This window comes from Myxine glutinosa, chromosome 1, assembly GCF_964187855.1.
Source record: "Myxine glutinosa chromosome 1, kmMyxGlut1.1, whole genome shotgun sequence".
Lineage (NCBI taxonomy): Eukaryota > Metazoa > Chordata > Myxini > Myxiniformes > Myxinidae > Myxine > Myxine glutinosa.
In genome coordinates this window covers 90,400,955-90,425,914 of record NC_136261.1, presented here as the reverse complement: position 1 = coordinate 90,425,914, position 24,960 = coordinate 90,400,955, and the positions used below count along the sequence as shown (strand labels likewise).

At 48.4% G+C, this 24,960-nt stretch overlaps 1 protein-coding gene across 3 annotated transcripts in view; it reads left to right on the top strand.

Annotated features, from left to right (window-relative positions):
- Positions 1-17,297, top strand: part of LOC137426087 (uncharacterized) — a 185,108-nt gene extending 167,811 nt beyond the window's left edge. For all 3 annotated transcript variants that reach the window (XM_078774541.1, XM_078774562.1, XM_078774533.1), the window contains one exon: positions 15,579-17,297. In XM_078774541.1, coding sequence (XP_078630667.1) covers positions 15,579-16,057 — 479 coding nt within the window. In that variant the 3' untranslated portion in view covers positions 16,058-17,297. The remainder of the gene's footprint in view (positions 1-15,578) is intronic.
- The last annotated feature ends 7,663 nt before the right edge of the window (positions 17,298-24,960 follow it).

The following is a 24,960-nucleotide window of genomic DNA, read 5'->3' as shown; positions in this document are numbered from 1 at the left end:
TGCTTAACCCCGCTTCTCGCTTCGTGTGTGTGAGGTAAGTATTATTGTTGCATAGAAAGCAGCTTCCTGACAGGGCTCCACCACACTTGACAGCCACCATTACATACAGAAGCCCATAGTTCAATGTTGGCTAAACTAAAGCTTTTCCTCACAGGATGTGTCGAGCAGTTGCTGCAGGCCTGTGAACCAGTGAGGCTATTGCTGTGCTGCTTATCAAATACTGCCACAATAATTAAACTTTCCGGGGACACTAACTGAACCCAGTTGTTCACGCGACAAATTGGCGAAAGCATGAGTTCTTTAAGAAATAAGGCATTCATTTATTGCACAAAGACACGCTATATAACGACAACAATTAGCGTGATAAAATCACAACAGTTCACGGAATAAAACCACAAGGTATAAACCCATCGCCCCGTTCGTGTCACACATAAACAATCACGCAAAAATCATGCAGTTTCATCGGATATGGCAGTGTTTGGCAGGCCTGCAAACAAAACACATCAGGCCACGTGAAAAGTGACAGAGGAAGGCCACCGTTGGGAGTCTAATCAGTGGTTCAAAGGGACGGTGACTTGAGAACGAACAGTCAGCAAGTCGAAGCATACCACAAAGAAGCACCTACCGGAACAAAACAACCACTCCTGTCTGCTTATTTTGTAAGGAGACAGGATGGATGTTTTTGCACTTCTGACATCCACCTTTGTCTGCTTATTATTACCACTTCAAATTATTCTGCCCAACGTATGGGTACCTTTTTAACCAGTCGCTCCTGTTGTTGAACACTAAACTGAAATAAATTTCGAGGAAACTCGAGGTATAAATTTTGAGGTGTAAAATACATGGACACTGCTTCCAGGAAAGAAGTCGGTATTTTTAAAAAGTGGATCTGGGGTGAATTAACGGGGTAGAAAAGATCAAGGTTTTGGATAGGGGAAGATAAGAGATTGTGCTGAACAGCTGTTTTAAAGACCTGGAGGGAGGAGTGGGATTGAAGAAAGTGAGGGAGTTTGTTCTAGAGGTGGGAGTAAAGAGGAATGAAAGAGTGAAGGTGAGCAAAGAGTCTTGATTTTTGGCAATTTCACCAGAAGAGGGTTGCGGGAAGATCTTGTGCGACCTGTAGGAATATTTGGGGGACAGAGCACAGAGAGAGCTGGGGGAGCTAGGTTTGAGGCAGGAGCACCGGCCCAGAGAGGAGAACAGTATTCAATTGAGAATTATTAGGTATTATAAATTTTAGTATTCCTTTAGAACACAGTATTTATAATTTTATTTTATTTTAAATACAGTATTCCTTTAGATAATAAAGGTGCTGAAATTATTCTTTACTCATGAATGATGTATCACATTGCCTGTCCAATTTTTCTAGCCATCAGATTACATGTGGAATGTATATGGATTGTTTGCCACTTCTATTCTGGGGCCTCATATGTGATTTCCCCTGGCCACGGCTTCAAGTGTGATGTGCGATATTGCCACCGACTTGAATGGTCGGCCTAAATGTGACCCATACAGCCTGAATGTGGCCTTTATGCGACAAATAACCCCATTCCTAATGGTAGTTGACATTGTTTAATACTTACCTGAGGGAAATTTGGAGAAAATTGGATGTACATACACATGGGTGGTGTATAGGCTAAGAGTCGCTGGTCCACACACATACCGGAAGAAAAATGATTATAACCATAAATAGTATAACCAGTGGCCAATTTCTGGAAACATTCATGATCAGATTTCTCCAAACATCCCTATCCTGCACTGCTTCCCGAAAATCTGGCAGAGACAGTTTGGTTGAAGCCTTACCCCATCCATCAAGCACCTACAAGGTCTGCCTCTTCCTCTTCTTCTCTCAACTCGACACAGCATGGTTAATGTCTCCAGACCTTGTTTTCTTGTCACCAGACCAAAGTACGACAGTTTCTGTTTTATTATCTATTCTGTCCTGTATGTGCGTAGCTCTGCACAGGTAGCAGATAGCTAAACAAGAACTTGAACGAAGAACTCGAACCAGATTGGAAATGTAGATTTCTTTACTGAAATGTTTCGATCCATTCATTCATAAATTGGTAATTGTGAAACTGAAAATACACAGACAAGACCTGCTCTAAGACAATGCTCTGCATGTTATTCATCTTGTAAATTTGTATGTATAAGGCCATACATCTTGTATGTAAAGGCCCGTACCTCTTGTAAATTTGTATGCAAGGGCCCTGGAAGGTATATCGACAGACTACGATCGATTGCAGCACACGTTTATTGAGTCTCCCGATACAGGCCCCATTCACTGCAGCGCCATCTGAGCTGGGCCGTAACTTCCGGAAAAACGGAAATAAACCCACGGTCACGTTGTAGGGATACAACGGTGAATATTTGCAGCTTCATACATGACATCCTCCCCTTTAAGTCCAAAATTACCAAGAGCAATACGTGCTGGACTTCCAAAATTGACATTTCAAAAGCAACATTTCCAAAACTTGTGAAAATATGTGTGCAAACGATTATGAGAATAATGAAAATACGTGAAAATAGAACATGTGTCACCGTGAAAATAGAACGTGTGTCATCGTGAAAATAGAACGTGTGTCAATGTGAAAATAGAACATGTGTCAACGTGAAAATAGAACATGTGTCAACGTGAAAATAGAACATATGTCAACGTGAAAATATAACATGTTAAAAGATTCAACCGGTCGGGTGCTTTTCTCTCACGCATTCAGCGTCCCGGTGTACCAGTGGATCCAGAGTCCGAGGTGATTCCTTTGGTCTCCACGAAGGGTGTAGCATTCACAGAGGTTTTCGGGGCATCCGAGCCGGCTGGAGCGGCCACGACGATCTCCGGCAGTGGTGGGTTGAACTGTTGTTCTGACTGTGACGATGCTGCAGGCTCTATCGACTGACAGTGATGGTAGGTTATGTGGTCCTGATGTCGACGAATTTCACGGCCGTCCTGCAGGTGAATCACGCAGGACAGTGGACCTGGCTTCTCGATGATGTCCCCCGGTAGCCACGTCGCACCTGCACCAAAATTTCGGGCAAACACTGGATCTCCTATGTTGATACAGTGACTGTTGGACGACTTATCGTGCACCAACTTTTGATTAAGCTGGCTCTGATAAACATTTGATGATATGTCTGGTTTGAGATTGTCAAGTGTCGATCTCAATTGTCGTTTCATCAATAACTCAGACGGAGCTGCACTGGTTGTTGATTGTGGCGTGATGCGGTATTTGAACAGGAGACGAGAAAGCTTTGTTTCCAGGATTCCCTCCTGAAGTTTCTGCAATCCGGATTTGATGATTCCCACAGATCGTTCGGCCAAGCCATTTGAAGCCTGTTGATGTGGGCTGACAAACTTACGTTTGATGCCGTTCCGACGTGTGAACTCGGCAAACTCGGACTGGAAAAACACGTACCGTTATCACTCACGATCATCCTGGGCAGACCATGAGTGGCGAAACAGTGTCTGAGTCTTTCGATGACAATGGCTGACGTAGTACCACGCGTCACACAGGCATCAATCCATTTTGAGTGCACGTCCGTAATTATTCGAATCATATTGCCGTTAATAGGCCCGGCATAATCGAGATGTAGGTGATGCCACGGTTCGCTGGGCCATTACCAGGGATGCAGTGGCACTTTCGCAGGTGTATTCCGGGTGCTCTGGCGGGTGTAACAATGTCGAACATGATGTTCGATATCAGCATCAAGATTCGGCCACCACACATAGTTTCTGGCGAGTGACTTCATCTTCACGATCCCAGGGTGACAGTCATGGATTTCATCCATGACCCTGGAACACAGATTTTCCGGGATCACGACACGACATCCCCAGAGTAGGCAACCATTTTCCACGCTGAGTTCGTTTTTACGTGCTTTAAAAGCCGCAAAACCTGGGTCACCCTCAGGTAGCAAATGCCATTCAAGCTGTACAGCCTGGACAGTTCTGGACAGAACGGGGTCTCGTCGAGTATGAGTGTGGATCTGGACGGAATCGACAGCACAATCTTCCAGATGATCTATCAGTGCGATAATGGATCCTGGTGTAGGCGAATCATCAACGGATTCTGGAAGGGGTAACTGATTCATGGCATCTGCATTTGTGATAGACGAACCGGGCTTATAACATATGGTGTAGTCATAAGCAGCGAGAAACAGGGACCAGCGGGTGATCCTGGGTGGTAGTGTCGGATGTCGCCTTAGTTGGACCAAACAGACTGATCAGCGGCTTGTGATCAGTGCGAATCGTGAAATGATGCCCAAGAAGGTACTGGCGAAATTTGCTGATGCCGAAAACGATTCCCAATCCTTCCTTGTCAAGTTGCGAATAGTTCTTCTCTGCAGGGGACAACGTTCTGAATGCAAATGCAACAGGTCTTTCCATACCATCAGGCATCACATGTGATAATACACTCCGCACTGCATACCGACAGGCATCGCATGTCAGCACAAGATCCTTCTCTGGATCAAAATGAACAAGAACATTGAACGATTTGAGCAGAACCTTAGAGGTCTGGAATGCTGATTGTTCAGTGGACCCCCAGCTCCAGGAGACTCCTTTCCTCAAAAGCCGATAAAGGGGGCCCAAAACGTCGGTCACATTCGGGATGTAACGACCATAGAATCACGGTCAGCATCACTCCACAGGTTTGTGAAAACAGCATGGCTGATGAGCGAGACGGCCGCACCAGTGTCGACCTCCATTTGCAATGGTCGATTGTTGACGACAACAGTGGCAAGAAGAGGGTCCCGCTTATGGTGAGAATCAAGATGAAACAGGTCACACGATTCTGAGTTGTCGGAAACAGAGCTCACCTGGTCAAGCTCAGGTTCCTCCGAACCGATAAACTGATGAATCTTCTTGTCAGCAGCTTTCTCTTTTCCCGATTTGCGAGTGATGCAAGCTCGAGCAATATGGCCAGTTTTCGAACAGAAATGGCAGGTGGCATCTTTGAACCGACACGTCTCCGGTGGGTGCTTTCCGTTGCACCGAAAACATTTGTTGTGTGTTTGAGACTGCACTGGCTTCTGACGAGGAGCCTTGTTCCAACGTTTTAGCTAATCATGATCCAACCGATTCACAGCAGGGCTGGTACCAGTCAAGCGAGTGGCACCGATGCTTGTAGCGTTGCGTTCAGCACTTTCCATGGAAATGGCGGTGTCTCTGGCATTTTGGAACGTCAGTCTTCTCTCAGCAAGCAGGCGTCTACGAGTGCGGTCATCGGACATGCCAACCACCAGCAAATCACGGAGCATCTCATCAATCGTGTCCCCAAACTCACACAGATGAGACAGTTTTTTGAGGTGTGCAATGAAGTCTGCGATCGACTGACCTTGATGCTGTCTGCACATGTAAAAATTAAACCGACACAGGATGACTGAAGGAGATTGATTACAATGTTCCTTCAAAGCGGCCTTGAGCTCTGCATACGTGAGCTCCTGGATTGTCCGAGGCCGAATCAGGTTTTTAACGAGTGTCAACGTCTCACCCCCACAAACGGACAGGAAGACGGCCTTCATCAGGGCTTCGGTCGCGATGCTGTTCGCCTCGAAGTAGAAAGACAACCGCTCAGAATACGTGTCAAAATCTCCCTCATGAGGGTCGAATTCATCGATATTGCCGAAAGAAGTCATGGTCTAGATGTTTATCCTCATCGCCATGTAAGGTATCTCGACAGACTACGATCGATTGTAGCACACGTTTATTGACTCTCCCGATACAGGCCCCATTCACTGCAGCGCCATCCGAGCTGGGCCGTAACTTCCGGAAAAACGGAAATAAACCCATGGTCACGGTGTAGGGATACAACGGTGAATATTTGCAGCTTCATACATGACAGGCCCATCAGTACACCTTGTAAACTTGTATATAAAGGCCCGTACATCTTGTAAAGTTGTATATAAAGGCCCTTACATCTTATATATATAAAGGCACTTGCATCTTGTATATATTGTAAACACAATACGTTCTCAGTAACGGAATAGCATTCATAGCATATTAGCTTAGCTTGAGTTTTGCATACAGATTAGCTGCTTATGTTACACGGCTGCACAAAAGGGCTCCTGAATAGCTTAACCATCAATATTCTTATCGATGAAGTTGGATTAACCACTTAACAAACATAACTTGCAAACGAAGCTCTCCAAGGCACAAATGTCAGCAGATGGAGAAAGATTGCACTCTCTGATACTTGCACTACATGGCCAAAAGTATGTGGACACTCCTAATTATTGGATTGGGCTGTTTCAGCCTTACCCATTGCTGACAGGTATATATAATCAAGCCCACAGCCATGTAATCTCCAGCGACAAACATTGGCAGTAGAATGGGCCGTACTGAAGAGCTCAGTGACTTTCAACGTGGCACCGACATAGGATGCCACCTTTCCAACAAGTCAGTTCATCAAATTTATGCCCTGCTGGAGCTGCCCCGGTCAACTGTAAGTGCTGTTATTGTGAAGTGGAAGCGTCTCGGAGCAACAAGAGCTCAGCCGCAAGTTGTAGGCCACACAAGCTCACAGAACGGAATCGCCGAGTGCTGAAGCATGTAGTGCGTAAAAATCGTCTGTCCTCGGTTGCAACACTCACTACCGAGTTCCAAACTGCCTCTGGAAGCAACGTCAGCACAACAAATGTTCGTCGGGAGCTTCATGAAATGGGTTTCCATGGCCGAGCAGCCGCACACAAGCCTAAGATCATCATGTGCAATGCCAAGCATCGGCTGGAGTGGTGTAAAGCTCGCCGCCATTGGACTCTGGAGCAGTGGAAACGCGTTCTCTGGAGTGATGAATCACGCTTCACCATCTGGCAGTCCGACGAACGAATCTGGGATTGGCAGATGCTCGGAGAATGCTACCTGCCTGAATGCATAATACCAACTGTAAAGTCTGATGTAGGAGGAATAATGGTCTGGGGCTGTTTTTCATGGTTCGGGCTCGGCCCCTTAGTTTCAGTGAAGGGAAATCTTAACGCTACAGCATACAATGACATTCTAGACGATTGTGTGCTTGAAACTTTGTGACAGCAGCCTGGTGTTGGCTTAGTGGTTAGGGTGCCAGCTTGAGATCCTAGGATCCTGGGTTTGAATCCCGGTCTATCGCTGAATTAACGCCAGGGGGGTTGACTCGGCCTGTCATCCTTCCGAGGTCGGCAAATTGAGTACCAGTTGTCTGGTAATTCCCTGCGTGTCGTGACTAACAGGGCTGGTGGCAGGAAGGCCATCTGGCCATAAAACATTGCTTCAAAAAGGAGACCACGGTGCCTGAAAAAGGCCAACCCCCGCTCTGCAGGGGAAAATGGCCTTAAAAGGGCGGTTCGACTTTGTGGCAACAGTTTGGGGAAGATGCTTTCCTGTTTCAGCATGGCAATGCCCCTGTGCACAAAGCAAAGTCCATACAGAAATGGTATGTCGAGATCAGTGTGGAAGAACTTGACTGGCCTGCACAGAGCCCTGACATCAACCCCATTGAAGACCTTTGGGATGAATTGGAACGCCGACTGTGAGCCAGGCCTAATCGCCCAACATCAGTGCCCGACCTAACTTGTGCTCTTGTGGCTGAATGGAAGCAAATCCCCGCAGCAATGTTCCAACATCTAGTGGAAAGCCTTCCAGGAAGAGTGGAGGCTATTATAGCAGCAAAGAGGGGGACCAACTCCATATAAATGGCCATGATTTTGGAATGAGATGTTCGATGAGTACATACGGGTGTGATGTTTGGGTGTCCACAAACATTTGGCCATGTAGTGTATCTTCAACTCTAAATGAAGGCAGCCTTTCAAAATGGAGAATATGCACGATGACCCTTCGATCACATGACCTCTATTAGCCAATAAGGGAACGGGACAATTATATTTGGCGTTATCTTACTATAATTCACCAAATGTCTGTCCGTCTGTTCCCAGGTACCGTTAAAACGGCTGAACCGATCGCAACAAAATTTTGGGTGATAGGCTATATTGTTTTTCCAATTTCCGATTTTTCCAATTTTCCAGTTTTTCCAAACATGATGGAATAATATTTACCGATATGAACAGTGATGTGGCTCTTATTGAAATTCTACAAATACTGTTTAGATTTTGATGATTTGCGTGTGATATGATTTAACGGATGTTTATATAAATCGTTTAAAATTTAAAAAACCTTCAATTTCTGAGATTTTGCCTTTTCATTTGGGCCTCCCAATTGAAACCCCGCCCGTAGGGCGGGTACCGTTGCTAGTTCTCTAAATTGACCAACAGATGGGTGCCCGTCCCGGACAGCAAGGCATGACATTATCAGTGTTTCTATTATATATGGTGGTCTCTAATCTTCACCAATCCAACAAAAGGAAATTTATTCATACCATCCCTAAGGAAGAACATGACATCCTCCTTGGAGAGGAGGGGGCTGGTACAATGTTTCAAGGTCGTGGGGGTATTGCAAGACTTAGAACGTTGGTCTTCGTAAAAATATGTAGCTTAATTTATCAATTTTTGAATATTTAAGCCAAATTCTAAATAAAAAATGAATTTTTTCACATGGCCTCATGCTCCCCCTGTGCCCACCTTGCACCCCACAATGGGGGCACACCCTCCAATTTGGGAACCTCTGCTCTATACAGTGTGTTGGTTCTGCTGAAATCGTTTATTGACTCTGGTTACAATCCTGGACAGATTGTCACTCAAACACGGAAAGTCTGGGATAAAAATTTGGAATTCAATCATGGTGCTGTAGCGGTTACCGCTGGATGCACACAATCGCCTTGCACCGGCCAGAACACGGCCAGACGCGCCTCTCCCGGGCATGCCCGGACTCACTGTTCCCGGGCACGCCCGAACCTCCCGGGCACGCCCGGTCTCGTCTTTCCCGGGCATGCCCGCTCTCGCCTTTCCAGGGCTCGCCCAGAGCGTCCGGGCATGCCCGCTATCGCCTTTCCAGGGCTCGCCCAGAGCGTCCGGGCATGCCCGCTATCGCCTTTCCAGGGCTCGCCCAGAGCGTCCGGGCATGCCCGCTCTCGCCTTTCCAGTGCTCGTCCAGAGCGCCCGGGCACGCCCAGCCTCGACTTGCCAGGCCGCAGCCAAACACGCCCGGGCAGGTCCAGACTCGCCTTTCCAAGGCTCGCCCTTGACACCCGGGCATGCCCGGTATAGCTTTTGCCGGGCAAACGTCCCGACATAAATGTGTATATATATTGCTGCCCGATAAACGGGCTTTTGGTCAGAATACCTGAGCTGTTTTGTTTCAATAAAGCAACTCGGACGAATTCCGTCTTTGGTCGCGTCACTTCTTTCGACTCGCGTTGGAGCGCAGCTCCTTCACTGGTGACCTACCGACATGGACACGGCAGTGACTCTTAAACTGCCTACCTTCTGGGAGGCTCACGCGGCTGTTTGGTTTGCCCAGGCGGACTCCCAGTTCGCCCTGCGAGGCATCACCGCGGACGACACCCGCTTCCACCACGTCGTGGCAGCGCTCGGTTCCGCCACCGCGGCCCGCGCCCTGAGCCTCCTCGAGCACCCGCCGGCTGCCGACAAGTATGACGCGCTGAAGGCGCTCCTCCTCGACGCTTTCGCCCTCTCACCGGCGGCATGCGCACGGCGCCTGCTCGACCTGCCCGAGCTCGGCGACACGCGCCCGTCCGAGCGCATGGACTATATGCTCTCGTTGCTCGGTGAGCACTCTCCGGATTTTCTGTTCCGCGAGTTGTTCCTTCGCCAGCTGCCTCACCCGGTACGCCTCGCCCTGGCTGGCACGTCGATCACCGATCCCCGCGCCCTCGCCAGGGAAGCCGATAAGATCTCCTCGGCGGGCCAACACATCGGCGCGGCTACCTGGAGCCTGCCGCCGTCCGAGCGCCCTGCGCGGTTGGAGGCCGAACTGCCGGTGAAACTGGCGGCCGCCACGCCGCACCGACCGCTTCCAACACGACGGCCGGGGCCTCCACCTGACCAGGCGTGGTGTTATTACCACGCCAGGTTCGGACACAAGGCTCGGACGTGCCGACCCCCGTGCACTTTCGGCAAGTCGGGAAACGGCCGGGCCGGCGTTCATTCCCAGCCATGAGCGCCGGCCACTCGGGCAATTTGCTTTTTATTCGGGACAAAGCGTCCGGGCGGCGTTTCCTTTGTGACACCGGCGCCCAACTGAGCGTCATACCCACCTCCGAGCAGGACAGGCGGGACGCCGTTTGCGGCCCCTCTTTGGTCGCTGCTAATGGCTCAGCCATACGCACTTTCGGCCCGCGCAACGTCACCCTCTGCTTCGGCAGCCAGCGCTTTCAGTGGACCTTTGTGACCGCCTGCGTCCCCATGGCTTTGCTGGGCGCCGACTTCCTCTGCGCGCACGGGCTGCTGGTCGACGTCAAACTTCGTCGCCTTGTCAACGCCGAGACCTTCAGCTCCCTGGCGTGCACGATGAGCAACTCCGCGCCGACCGAACTGGCGTGCGCCCTCCCGACGGCGAACGCGTTCGCTCGCCTGCTCGCGGAATTCCCGGCCCTCACACGGCCGACGTTTTCGGCCGTCGCAGTGCGGCATGGGATCGAGCACCACATACCCACTACGGGCCCGCCGGTCTACGCCAGGGCCCGCCGCCTCGACCCAGCCAAGCTCGCCGTGGCAAAGGCCGAGTTTGACGCGTTGGAGCACCTCGGCATCGTGCGGCGCTCCAATAGCGCGTGGGCCTCACCACTGCACATCGTGCCAAAGCCGGGGGGCGGATGGCGCCCGTGTGGCGACTACCGCCGCCTCAACGACGCTACCACCCCCGACAGGTACCCGATCCCGCACATCCAGGACTTTTCCGCCCGTTTGGCGGGACGGGTCATATTTTCCAAAATTGACCTGATACGGGGATACCACCAGGTACCTGTCCGGGCGGCCGATGTCCCGAAGACGGCCGTCATCACGCCGTTCGGCCTGTTCGAATTTTTGAGGATGCCGTTTGGCCTCAAGAACGCGGCCCAGGCGTTCCAGCGCTTAATGGACGGCGTGCTGCGCAACCTGCCATTTCTTTTCGTCTATCTGGACGACATCCTCGTCGCCAGCACGTCCCGCGCCGAGCACCTCTTCCACCTCCGAACACTGTTCGGTCGCCTCAGCGAGCACGGCTTAATTGTCAACCCGGCCAAATGCCACTTCGGCATGACGACCGTTGACTTTTTGGGCCACCGCATCACCAAGACCGGGGCCGTGCCGCTGCCGACCAAGGTCGAGGCCATCACCACGTTCCCGCGTCCCCGTTCCATCAAGGCCCTACAAGAGTTCCTCGGCATGGTGAATTTTTATCACCGATTCGTGCCCCGCGCTGCTCAGCTCATGCGGCCCCTTTACGAGGCCCTCCGGGGCAAGCCGGCCAAGCATGGCATCGTTTGGTCCGCGGCCATGGACGCGGCCTTCGCGAGCGCAAAACGGGCCCTCGCCGACGCAACGCTGCTGGCTCACCCGGTGCTCAATGCGCCCATCGCCCTCACTACGGACGCCTCCAACTACGCGGTGGGCGCCATCCATGAACAATGGGTGGACGGGGTTTGGCAGCCACTCGCTTTTTTCAGCCGGCAGCTCCGGCCGAACGAGTTAAAATACAGCACGTTCGACCGCGAGCTGCTCGGTCTATTCCTGGCCGTTCGCCATTTCCGACACCTCCTGGAGGGCCGCCCGTTCACGGCTTTCGTCGACCACAAGCCGTTGGTCTACGCAATGGCCAAAGTCACGGAGCCCTGGTCGGCCCGCCAGCAGCGCCACCTCTCCGCCGTGTCGGAATTCACCACGGACATCCGGCACTTTGCCGGCAAAGACAATGCTGTGGCCGACTGTCTTTCTCGGGCCAGCGCGAACGCGGTCCACCTCGGCGTGGACTTCGCGCTCAAGGCGGCCGACCAGACCACCGACACCTCGGTGCAGGCCCTCCGGGCGGCGGACAGGGGCCTCCGCCTGGCCGTCATCCCCTTCGCGGGCACCGTCCTGCTCTGCGACGTCTCCCAGGGCCAGCCTCGCCCCATCGTGCCCGTTTCCTGGCAGCGCCGCATCTTCGCCTCCATCCACGGCCTTTCTCACCCGGGCCGGAAAGCTTCTCAGAAGCTGGTGTCGGCACGTTTCGTCTGGCACGGCCTTCGACGGAACGTCCGCGACTGGGCCAACGCCTGCACGGCCTGCCAGCGGGCCAAGGTCCACCGCCACACCCAGGCCCCGCTGGCACCTTTCACCGTGCCTGCACGGCGTTTCGACCACGTCCACGTGGACCTGGTGGGTCCCCTGCCCCCATCGCGGGGGTTCACCCACCTGCTCACCATGGTGGACAGGACCACCAGGTGGCCGGACGCCGTGCCCCTCACCTCCACCACCACCGCCGACGTGGCGCAGGCGTTCATCGCCACCTGGGTCGCGCGCTTCGGCACACCGGCGGACATCTCGTCCGACCGTGGTCCACAGTTCACGTCCGAACTTTGGGGCGCGGTCGCTCGCTCGTTGGGGGTCACGCTGCACCGCACCACGGCCTACCACCCCCAAGCCAACGGGTTGTGCGAGCGGTTTCACCGCTCAATGAAGGCCGCACTCATGGCCGGCCTTCAGGACGACGGTTGGACCGACCGGCTGCCGTGGGTCCTTTTGGGCCTCCGCACGGCCCCCAAGGAGGACCTCCGGGCGTCCGCCGCCGAGCTCGTCTACGGCCAGCCGCTCCGCGTCCCGGGCGAGTTCGTGCCCGACGCTACCAGTCCCTGGTCCGCCGCACACCAGCGCTCGGACCTCCAGGAGGCCGCCCACCAATTTGCCCCCGTGCCAACGTCCCGCCACGGTGGCCCCCAGTCCTACGTCCCCCCGGCGCTTCGCACAGCGGAGTACGTCTTTGTGCATCATGACGCGCACCGGGGGCCACTCCGGCCGCCGTACGACGGGCCCTTCCGGGTCCTGCGACGGGGCGACAAGTCCTTTGTCGTCGACGTTGGCGGCCGGTCGGACCGGATCTCTGTGGACCGCCTCAAACCGGCGCACATGGACGTCGACCGACCACCACGGTTGGCCTTTCCTCCGCGGCGAGGCCGCGCCCCGTCCACAGTTCCCCCCGCTCGACCACCCACCACCACGTCGGACCCCTCCCCACGACCCTCCAGGGGTCGCTTCGGCCGGGTCATCCGGACCCCCCTTAAATTGACCCTGCCGGTGCAGGTCGATTCTGGAGGGGCGTGTGTAGCGGTTACCGCTGGATGCACACAATCGCCTTGCACCGGCCAGAACACGGCCAGACGCGCCTCTCCCGGGCACGCCCGAACCTCCCGGGCACGCCCAGTCTCGTCTTTCCCGTGCATGCCCGCTCTCGCCTTTCCAGGGCTCGCCCAGAGCGTCCGGGCATGCCCGCTATCGCCTTTCCAGGGCTCGCCCAGAGCGTCCGGGCATGCCCGCTATCGCCTTTCCAGGGCTCGCCCAGAGCGTCCGGGCATGCCCGCTATCGCCTTTCCAGGGCTCGCCCAGAGCGTCCGGGCATGCCCGCTATCGCCTTTCCAGGGCTCGCCCAGAGCGTCCGGGCATGCCCGCTCTCGCCTTTCCAGTGCTCGTCCAGAGCGCCCGGGCACGCCCAGCCTCGACTTGCCAGGCCGCAGCCAAACACGCCCGGGCAGGTCCAGACTCGCCTTTCCAAGGCTCGCCCTTGACACCCGGGCATGCCCGGTATAGCTTTTGCCGGGCAAACTTCCCGACATAAATGTGTATATATATTGCTGCCCGATAAACGGGCTTTTGGTCAGAATACCTGAGCTGTTTTGTTTCAATAAAGCAACTCGGACCAATTCCGTCTTTGGTCGCGTCACTTCTTTCGACTCGCGTTGGAGCGCAGCTCCTTCAGTGCTGTCGATAGTTCGCCTACTTTTCGCGACAGACATTGAGATCTTCAACGTCCACCCACTTATGCCGGCAGATGGGAAATCCAGTTCGACCTCCATCCGATGGACGATACACACAATGATGAATCGCTTTTTCCAAAACATAAAAAAGTTAATTTCCCGTTTGAAATTCCTTCTTCAAAAATTGTTTTTGCAGTGCATGGAAGACTTTAAGTCCTTTGGAATGATAATTCCAACGTATTAAACGTTCTATACAGAAGTTAATTGAATCTCATTTATAAAACTAGAACGGCACTCAGTAGAGAGCATACCTCTGCCAGGTGAACAGTTTACGTTTTGTATCCCAGAGTAGACCAGAAAATCACAATACAGAATCAATAATATCCTGCTATATATCGTTTTTGGCCCTATTTCCCAATGGTGAAGAATCGCTTTAAAAAATTCTACCAGCCGGATCCGGATCCGGATCTTCGCCAAAATTGAATCCATTATTCCTTGTCACACACACAACCTGCCCACCATGTTTCGTCCAAATCCATATATAACTTTTTGAGATATCCTGCTATATGTTGGTTTTAGCCCTATCTCTCAATGGTGAAGAATCACTTAAAAAATTAAATGATTCTCAAATCCGAATCCATATTCAGATCTTCACCAAAATCGAATACATTTGTCCTTGTCAGACACCCAACCTGTCCACCATGTTTCGTCCAAATCTGTCCACAACTTTTTGAGATATCCTGCTATGTATCGTTTTTGGCCCTATCTCCCAATGGTGAAGAATCACCTAAAAAATTCTAGTAGCTGGATCCGAATCCGGATCTTCACCAAAATCTAATCATTTCGCCCTTGTCACATATGCTGCCTCTCTGCCAAATTTCCTCCGAATCCTTCCACAACTTTTCGAGATGTCTTGTTCACAAACAAACAAACAAACAAACAGACGGGGTGAAAACATAACGTCCATCCTCCTTTGGTGGTGGAGGTAATAATTTGGATCAAAATGATCATTACCCAAATGTGAAACAGAACATTTCTGAATTGAGTACCCACCTCCACCTTTGGTGAGCAAAGTGCTGTGGCACAGTCTTGGAAATTTACTTTATAATTTTTGTCATTTTTGAAAGAAACTTTATTGATCAATCATTTCATACTCCATCCATATCACAAGATAAAAGGAACGTGATTTGTAATACCGGCTATGACCAAAGGTGGCGCTATTTCCGCCACATTTCAGTTTTGGAGTTTCAGTGACATCCATGTTTGCTCCATTATAACTAATACATTTTGGTGATCTGTTGCTTTTGCATATTTCCTTCGTTAAGAATAGGTTTAAAGCAGTTTTGGTAAAGTGTGTAAGTTGTTAATAAAGAGTTAGCTTTCCATTTCCACCATTGTGTTTGGAGTCCTGTTTCACTCGGACTTGTTTGAATGCCCAGTTTAATCAAACAGTTCGGAATCCAGACCACAACTGGCTTGGGGTATGTTTGGGGGAGAGGGAGAGCTTCAACAAGTGCTTACCACCTTCTTGGTCATGGTCACCCGGTTGTGCTTTGTGGGTGGTCTCAATGCCTGACTGGCTATATTGTAGTCCATTTGATTCTGTTCATATCAGATTGTTAAATGTTTTTTGTTTTTTTACAGTATGTCAAATATATTGCAGTGTGATGTTTTATTTAAATATGAATCTTTAATGCATTTTGTCTTATTTTGTGGTGTGGTGGCATTGATGGACAATATTGATTCTTTTCATTTTTTTCATCACAGACAGACAAAACAAGCGTGCAAGAAAGACTTTTTCCTGTTCAATATGTCACCAATTATTCCACCTGGAAGTCAATTTGAAATTGCACATGACAAGACACATCGTGGGTTTTCGTCACAAGGAGTACAAATGTGATCGATGTTCCTACAGTACCAACTCTGAACACATTTTGCATGCCCACATGAGAACACACAAGATACGACCATATAAGTGCATGGTGTGTGGTAAGACATTTTTGCAGTTGTCTCGACACAAGATACACATGAGGGTACACACAGGGGAGCAAGAGTATTTTCACAAATGTTCTGTTTGTGGATACGAATTTTCACACCTGGACATTCTCCAGATACACTTGAAAAGCCACTTTGAACAGCCTCATAAATGTACCATCTGTGGAAAGTTATTTGTCGAAGAATGTTTTCTTGAGAAACACATGAAAATTCACACGGAGGAAAAATCCGAACCACCCAAACAAACTTGAAACAAAAACCAATCAATGTGAAATACAAAACGTCAATTTTAAACCATGGGGCTTTGATTCCATTTCAAACAGCAAACTCAGGGTGTTGCGCTCGATGAGATAAGGTCCTTTTTGAGCGATAAGTTGTCCTCATTTTGATGAATGTTGCCCGGTTATTCGATACATGCAAATTGGAATAAATTATTCCTGCAAAATAAAAAATATTATTTTTGGTGTAGTATTGTTTATAGGCCTACTCCTTCAAGAAGTATTTAGAAAAAGAGAATATCCGCAGCAAAATAATAAGCAGTGAATATAACGATAAATCTATGTATCAAATCCATTCACTTTGAGAGCAAAGCCACATACATAAATCGATCAAGGGTGAATGCTATGTTTGAGATGCCATTTACACTTTTCACCAGCCTTTTGTATAAACTTAAAGATACACACAAGAAAATGTGCTCTAACTGCGCAAGAATGTATTTGCCATGTTATATTGACTGGAGCGACAATCGACAAGTACGGTCGTCTTTGAACGGCTCGAGGATGATTTCAGTTTTGCAAAGGCCTTAAGCTGTAACTTTACCAACCGTTTGAAAACGAATATTTTTTGTGAAAAAGAAAATTTTGTTCTGGATAATGTTTTACGCAAAAACCCCAACATTCGACGAGTTTTTCTTTGAAGAGATGACAGCCAGACTGTTTTTTCCTCTTTCACATTGTCTTTAACCTTCTTAGATGTTCATATTCCGCTCCTTGCTGCTCGGTCAGAATATACATGTTTGTAGTTCAGAATGTGGTAGTTCAGAATGTTGTGCTTATTTGCAGTGCAGACTGTGCTTGCTAAGACTCTGCTTGTTTATAGTTCAGAACTTTTTTCTTGTTGCGATAATACTTAAATGTATATTTTTTCTGTATATTCCAACGCTGATCTGCTTCTCTTCTTTTCCCCGATGAAAGTATGAAACATAGTTGCCACTGAATCAAAATGTCATCTTGTTCACAAAGAGAAAATCGCTGAGAAATTGTTGGATCTGTGACATTAGGGATGCACAGTGTGTAGCCATACGTTTGCTTTGCATTGTTTTAGTCAAAGCAGCTCTGTTGGAGTTACTGTTTTGTTTTCTGCAATAACACTTTTCTTGCGCCCAGGGGACTTGAGTTACGTGTTTGATTTCTTGTTTTTCATTTTAATTTTGTGCTACTAAAGACAGTTTACTGTTTCTGAAAAAAATAAATACAAATTACAGGAGTGCCACATGTTCTCCATGGGGTCATATATCTTTCTTTTTTTTTTAACCTTCAAATTGATGTTGAATTGAAAAAGTTTATTTTTGCTTCGTCCATGACACTATAAGCTCAGGTTATTATAGGTATAGTTTGACACATGATAAAATTGTAATTATTTTTCAAAAAAAATTTGCATTCCGGCATGTTAAAAAAAACAAAAAACTTCATCTCCATGGGATGGATGGTCCTTCTCGCACAGTCAGACACTTGGGCTGGGCTGCCATATGCCTCTGCAGATGGGGCTGCCGAGGCCGTTTCATTGGCTAGGGGGCACAATCCTGGATGGGTGACCGGCCACTCTAATGCTAGAGACTCGAATGGCTCATTTTTCCCAGAGCTTGTACTCACTTGCATGCCTCGGAAGGATGACAGGCTGCGTCAACCCTTCCGGTCCACCTGATGTTCTTTTGGTACTGCAGAGGCTTGAAGTTGGGACCTTAACTTAAGCTCTTAACTGTTAAGCCACCACCAGGCTCTTCACTCCCCACTGACATTTCCTAAATTCAATGTGTAACATCTGAAGCCAAACTATTTTTTGAACAAAGTAATCCTACTCAATTCTGATAACATTATGTCAAACCTTATTGGTATTTCATAAACATAATCTTAGAAATAGATATACCGACTAGAAATAGATATACCGCCGACTGGGCACCCTCCGTCGTGCGAAGTCCTTCCTTGGCACACCTGAGCTCCTCACCACATACAAGGATTTCAACCGCAGCTCAATGGAATACTGCTCTCCCCTCTGGGCTGGTGCTCCTGCCTCACACCTAGCTAGGCTTCACGCTGTTGAAGCCAAAGCTTTCAGAATCATTGGAATCTCCTGCGATGAAGCTAACTCCGAGGGCCTTTCACTCACTCACCGCAGGCAGGTTGGTGATCTTTCTGTCTTCTACCGACTCCTCTCTGGCCTTGCTCCCCCAGCTCACTCTGTGCTTTGTCCCCCTAATATTCCTACAGGTTGCACAAGATCTTCCTGCAACCCTCTTATGGTTAAACTGCCAAAATTTAGGCTCTCTGCTCACCTCCACTCTTTCATTCCCCTTTTTTTCCTGCCTCTGAAACAAACTCCCACACTCCCTTCAAGCCCACTCCTCCCTCCAGGTGTTTAAAACAGCTGTTCACCACCATCTCTTATCTTCCCCCATCCAAAACCTTTATCTTTTCTACCCCCGCTAATTCACCCCAGATACACTTTTTTGAAATTTCAACTTCTTTCCTGGAAGTCCTTGCAGTGTCCATATGTTTTATACCTCTCCCACCTCCCCCCAAGCCCTCTCCCTCCCATAGTTCTCTCGATGTCCCTTCTCTCAAATGTTGTGTTTGTGTCCTTCCCCCTCTCTCCCCATCTTGTCTACCGCTCCCCTTGTTTTGTGTTTTATGTGTCGGTTTGACTTTTTGTGTGATTAATGTTAGCTTTTTCATGAGCCTCGATCTTGTATACAAAAAAAAAAAAGTTTGAATCTCAGCCCAGCTTTAAACGGTCATCCTGGTGTTTCACAGGTAGGGTGAGGCATCAATGTGTGCAGTCTCTTGAATGGACATTAAAACCGGGTGTCTTGTCTGCTGACATTAGTTGCCCACGGTGTCAAGTAAGGACTTCCTTAAGGTTCAGGAATCCTTGGGAGCCGTTGCTATGCCAGGCAATCAATCAGCGTAGAGATAGGAAAAGACGTCCGAAAGCAAGAACACGTAATGAACACATGATTTTAAATGACACTTGTTATATGTTGCATGGGGAACACATGCTCCTGAATGAAGGAGGAATAAAATGTTTTTTTGTGTAAAATTCATTCGATTCTCATTCAGAATTTTACTGCTTCCACCACCAAAGGTGGGAGGAGGTTATAGCCCGGTTGCATAAAGCATCCTGAAGGAAAAATTTGAGGATTTCCTTAAGGACTTCCTTAAGTTGAGGATGGTTGCATATACGAATAATTCTTAAGTTTTTCCTTAAATCCTTTCTGAAAGTTAATGGAGCATCCCCCCTCCACCTCCCCCGTCCTTAACTACGATCCTTTGTTTCCAAATGGCGATCTTCATGGAAATTGGTCACGAAGAGGCCGAATATCGCAGCGTGACGCCAGATGCTGATATAACAATACTTCCACAATTTACAATAAAATGCTCAATGAGAATCTAATGAATTTTACACTGGAATCACTTTATTCCTCCTTTTATCTGGAAGCACGTGTTCCCCATGCAACCTATAATAAGTGTCATTTAAAATCACGTGTTCATTGCTATTGCCTTCATGTTATTGCCGTGATGTCCTATCTCTAATCTGAGTGGTTGCCTGGTATAGTGACGGCTCCTAAGGATTTCCTTAACCTTAAGGAAGTCCTTGAGGATTTCCTCAGGGTTGCTTATGCAGCAGCAGTCCTTAAATAAATCGTTAGCTAAGGGAATTTTTTTTTTTACCTTGAGGTAAGTCTCCTTAACTCATAAAGCATGTCGGGCCATGATCGTGGTTGATACGTGTATGCAAATGAGTTTAAACTTACGTCATCACAAACAACAAATTACCTTTCTTCAAATGTGTAATACCTGGGTAAGTTTTGAAAGCTTGCTTCTAAATGTAGAAGAAAAGCCTATGACAAAAAAACATTTCTGGCCTACTAACCAGTAAATCAAGCACATTATGGGTTACGAATAAGGGAAAATTTTGCAACGATCAGCTCTGGTTCGATCAGTCTCTGGCATTTCGCTGTGGTAGTCGTCCCCTTCGTGACCAACTTCCATGAAGAGCGATATTTGGAAACTCAAAGGTTCATGTTTTGTGGGAGTATGGGGGGAGGAGAGGATGACTCCCTCAACTTTAAGTTAGGATATAAGGAAAATCTTAAGGAATATTCGCAAATGCAACCTTCCTCAACTTAAGGATATCCTTAAGGGAAAAGTGAATGAAATACTTTAGTAAATCCTCAAATCTTTCCTTCAGGATGGTTTATGCAGCTGGGCCATTGTCCTTGACTTTTTGGGTAAAGGAGTTGCACAAATACTTGGATCATTGCAAGTTTACCATTGTGACAGGACCATAAACCCCTTAAAGCTCTTCTTCGCCCCAAATCCCATGTTCCGACCTTAGTGGCCAAGCATCAGAAGAAACGACAAGGAATGTATCTTGTGAGTAAGTTGTAATCCCTCATAAGTTCAGGTCTCACTCAACTCTTATAAGATTTTCATCAGCTTTTAGGAAACATCTACTATATACAAGAGCCGTTGCTCTGTTTGCCTGTGTCGCCATTTTTCTCAGAGATGGCTGAACGGATCTTCGTCAAACTTTCAGACGTTGATCAGTGAGTGCCTGGGAGTGTTTTAGGCAAAAATAAAATAAAAATATTTGAAAAAAAAAAAACATCGGTTTCTTTTGGATGAAAAAAAAAATCACTCTAGTTCCTAAACCTTTTTAAATTAATGACAGTTATAGACAAGTACACATTCGCATAAATAAATACAAAACAATCACCAGACATTTGAACACAAATAAATCGAACAATTCTGGAAGTGTACAAAGTTTGTAGTAAGGCTTCTTCTTCCTCCTCATCGGCATCACACCCAACTCAAAAACGTGATGAACGGCACATTCACCAGCATATATTCAACGAAAAGGTGATGAACCCCCTTCCACTCCCCCCACTCCCATCCCCACCCTCCTCTCCCCCTCCCCCCACCCCCCCTGCCTGGGTACTCTTGCTAGTGTTTGATAAAGACTCTAGCCCATAAAGATATCCATGGTAACCAGGGTTAGATAAGGGAATAATACAGTACATAGCGAGCCGTTGCACAACTTGTCATTTGGTGAGTGAGTTATCCCCATCAACACCTTTGCAGTTTATAGGCATGGACAACTATCGGGGATGCTTCTTCGTGGTGGTTGTACCCCCAATGCATGTCGGGAGCCAAATCTTCCCCATTCTTCCCTGCTGCCCGGATTTGTCATGTCAGCGTGGTCATGGTCAGAGTGCCGATTGGTCCCCATGGACCGGCCTTTTCCCTCTTGTCTCTCTCTCTAACTCTGTCGTGGCCCCGACTTCGTGAAGGCGGGGATACACCATCCTGGATATGTGGGATCTCTGGGTGGCTCCTGGAAGTTCAATTGGCTGTCTGTGCCACGGGCTTGTTCGAGAGAACTGTCCAGGGCTATACAGCAGCAGCAACAACAACAACAGGCAAGGAAACCGCCTGTCAGAGGATGGCAAATGCTCCATGTAGATTTTGTAATTGTTCATGATGATTGATAGGCATTCAAATTGAGTTGAGGTGTTCCCGATGAATAATATCACAAGCAAAACCATGGGCATTTTGCTTCGATTGTTTTCTTCGCACAGCTTTCCAGAAGAAATTGTCTCTGATAATGACCCCATTTCATTTCAGAAAACTAGCCAATTCATGCATGGTGTCAAGATGTTGTACCATCTTTTTTTTTTTTTTTTTGTATACAGATCTTGTGTGGTTGCAGGCAGATCTTGTGTGACCTGCAGGAATATTTGGGGGACAGAGCCCAGAGAGAGCTGTGGGAGCAAGGCCGGAGAGGAGTCGGTAGAAGACGGAAAGACCACCAACCTGCCTGCGGTGATTAAGTGAAAGGCCCTCGGAGATAGCGTCATCGCGGAAGATTCCAATGATTCTGAACGCTTTGGTTTCAACAGCGTGAAGACGAGCTAGGTGTGAGGCAGGAGCACCAGCCCAGAGGGGAGAGCAGTACTCCATTGAGCTGTGGATGAAAGCCTTGTATGTGGTGAGGAGCTCAGGTGTGCCAAGGAAGGACTTCACACGATGGAGGATGCCCAGTCAGCAACTGGCTTTGGAGGCCAGCTTGGAAATGTGGTTTTCCCAGGAAAGATCATGGCAGATAGTGAGACCCAAAAGCTTGAGTGACAGAACTTCTTGGAGAGGATTATTCAGAAAGTAGATGGGAGGGTTGTCCAGTCGGTCTTTTCGGAGAGACACGGTAAGAGTGTGAGATTTGTCAGGATTGAAAGACATGTTCCACTTGTTTGCCCAGTCTGTGATTTTGTCCAGGTCTGCAGAGAGTGAGGAGGCTGCAGACTGCCGATCTGAGGGATGAGGAATGGAGCGGCAGAGAGTGGAGTCATCAGTAAAGAGATAGAGAGGATTTTCAAGAGAGTCAGAGAGATCATTGATGAAGACCAGAAAAAGCACAGGGCCCAGAACACTGCCTTGGGGATCTCCAGCCTGAACAGGAAGAGGAGATGAGAGAAACCCATTCAGGGCCACACGTTGACTACGACTAGAGAGGAAGTCCGTCAGCCATGCGTGGAGATTTCCATGGATACCAAAGGAGGAGAGTTTGGTGAGCAGAGCGGGGTGCCAGACCGTATCGAAGGCACGTGATATGTCGAGGGAGACGGCTCTAATTTCCTGTTTGGCATTGAGGACCTACATCCATTGTTGAGACAGCAGAAGCAGCATGTCTGGAGTTGAGTGACCTGGTCTGAAACCAAATTGATGATCAGAGATCAAGCCATTGGAGAAGAGGAAAGATTTCATATCCAAAGCAATGATGGATTCCATGACTTTGCTGATAATTGGGAGAAGGCTGATTGGTCTGTAGTTGCTAGGATCCGTTTTTGCACCTTTTTTGTGCAAAGCGGTGATGTTGGCTGATTTCCAAGCAGATGGCAGTTGACCTTGAGCAAAAGAGAGGGTGAAGAGAACAGAGAGAGGGAGTGAAAGAGCGGAAGAACAGGATTTTAGGACCCGTGGGCTGATGCCGTCAGGTCCAGTTGCAGAATCAGAGTCGAGAGTTGACAGACACTTTTCCACCTTATCAGGAGGAAAGGACACGGAGTCCAGGAGCAGCTGGGTACGACTGGGTATGGTGGGTACAGAGAGGGATGGGTTTGGGACACAAGATTTAGAGGCAAATACAGAGTTGAGGCATTCAGCTTTTTCACGTGCGGAGTCAGCTGTGTAGCCGTTTGAGGTGAGGGAGGGGATGGAGGGGGAACAAACACCAGAAACAGATTTGACCAGACGCCACCAGGATTTGGAAGAGGGAGACAGATAAGAGAGTTCGGTCTTGAGAATGGAGAGATATTGTTTCCTGGCTCTCCTGAGGGTGGACACATACTTGTTTCGGGCTTTGTGAAAGGAAATGAGATTTCCTTCCGTTGGATTTGCTTTCCAGGAGATTAAGGCAAGTTGTTTCTGGGCAACAGCCTCACCACAAGATTCCGTGTGCCATGGACGGGAGGAAGGGTATGACAACTGAAGACGAGATGGGATAAATATGTGCATGAGAGAGAGCAATTTACTTTGGAAGAATTCCCAGGATGAGTTGATGTCAGAGGCGGTAGAGATGGGAGACCAGTCCAGATGATTGATCTTGCTTCAAATGGAGCAGCTGAACACAGTACAAAGTGTCAAACGTGTCCTTAGCCAGTAGATGTTGGCTCCAAATCCCAAGAAACGTCAGATTTCATTGGACAATAAACTGACAAATTTTCTGATAATATATCGCAATGATTGCACCATGACTGGGAGAACACCAGCTGAGCTATTTCTCAAAAAGCCTTCGATAAAATATAGTTTTAGTTTAATTCCAAAATATACAGAACAAGTAGTCCAAGGACTTAAAAAAACTTAAATTCCATCGAGATTTAAAAAATTTCTCTTCAATGGCAGTTGGTAGAGCGCATACCTCCACCAGGTGCAACCGTTTACGTTTTGTATCCCAGTGATAGGCCGGATCTGGATCCCGACCTGAACCACAATCTGCTTGTTCTGCAGACCTGAATCTGCTTGTTCTTGTCACATACCTAACTCGTCCACCTAGTTTTGTCTGAATCCATCCATGATGTTTTGAAATATCATACTACCTATAGTTTTTGACTCCATCTCTCACCGATGAAGACTCGCTTAAAAACATTATAGTAGCTGGATCCAGATCTTCAACAAAATTAAACCATGTCCATCCTTATCGTACTCCCAACCTGTCCAAATTTCATCCACAACCTTTTGAGATATACTGCTTACAGACAACCATACAGACATTAATGCAAGAGGATTAAACAGATGCTCTAAATTCAAGCATCGGAAGAATACACATTTTACAGATCAAAACCAGGTCATCAGCTTTGACTCCATTTTCCTTCAATTTCTCACAATGTGGAGTCATCATGAAGCATTACTAATAGTAGAGGATCAGTACTAATGTCCTGTGACCAAATCTCTGGAACAACAAACAACACAAACATGCATTTTAAAGGCCATTTTCCCTGCTAGAGCGGGGGTTAGCCTTGCGGTCCCCATGACAATCTTCTCCATCTTGCCCTATTTTCTGCATCTCCCCTTGTTAACCCCCTTGCCCGCATTTCTTCTTCGACCATCTTTAGCCAAGTCTTTCTTGGTCGTCCCCGTCCTCTACTTCCTTCCACATTCATTTCCATCACTCTTCTCAACCAGTCACTTTCATCCTTCCTCAACATATGACCAAACCATCTCAACCTGTTCATCTTCACAGCATCAATCACAGGCTCTATTCCCATCATCTTTCGCAATTCATCATTTGTCTTCCTCTCTCTCAACGATACTCCGCACATCCATCGAGCCATTTGCATTTCCACCCTTTCCAACCTTCGTTGCTGCTCTACGTTCATTAC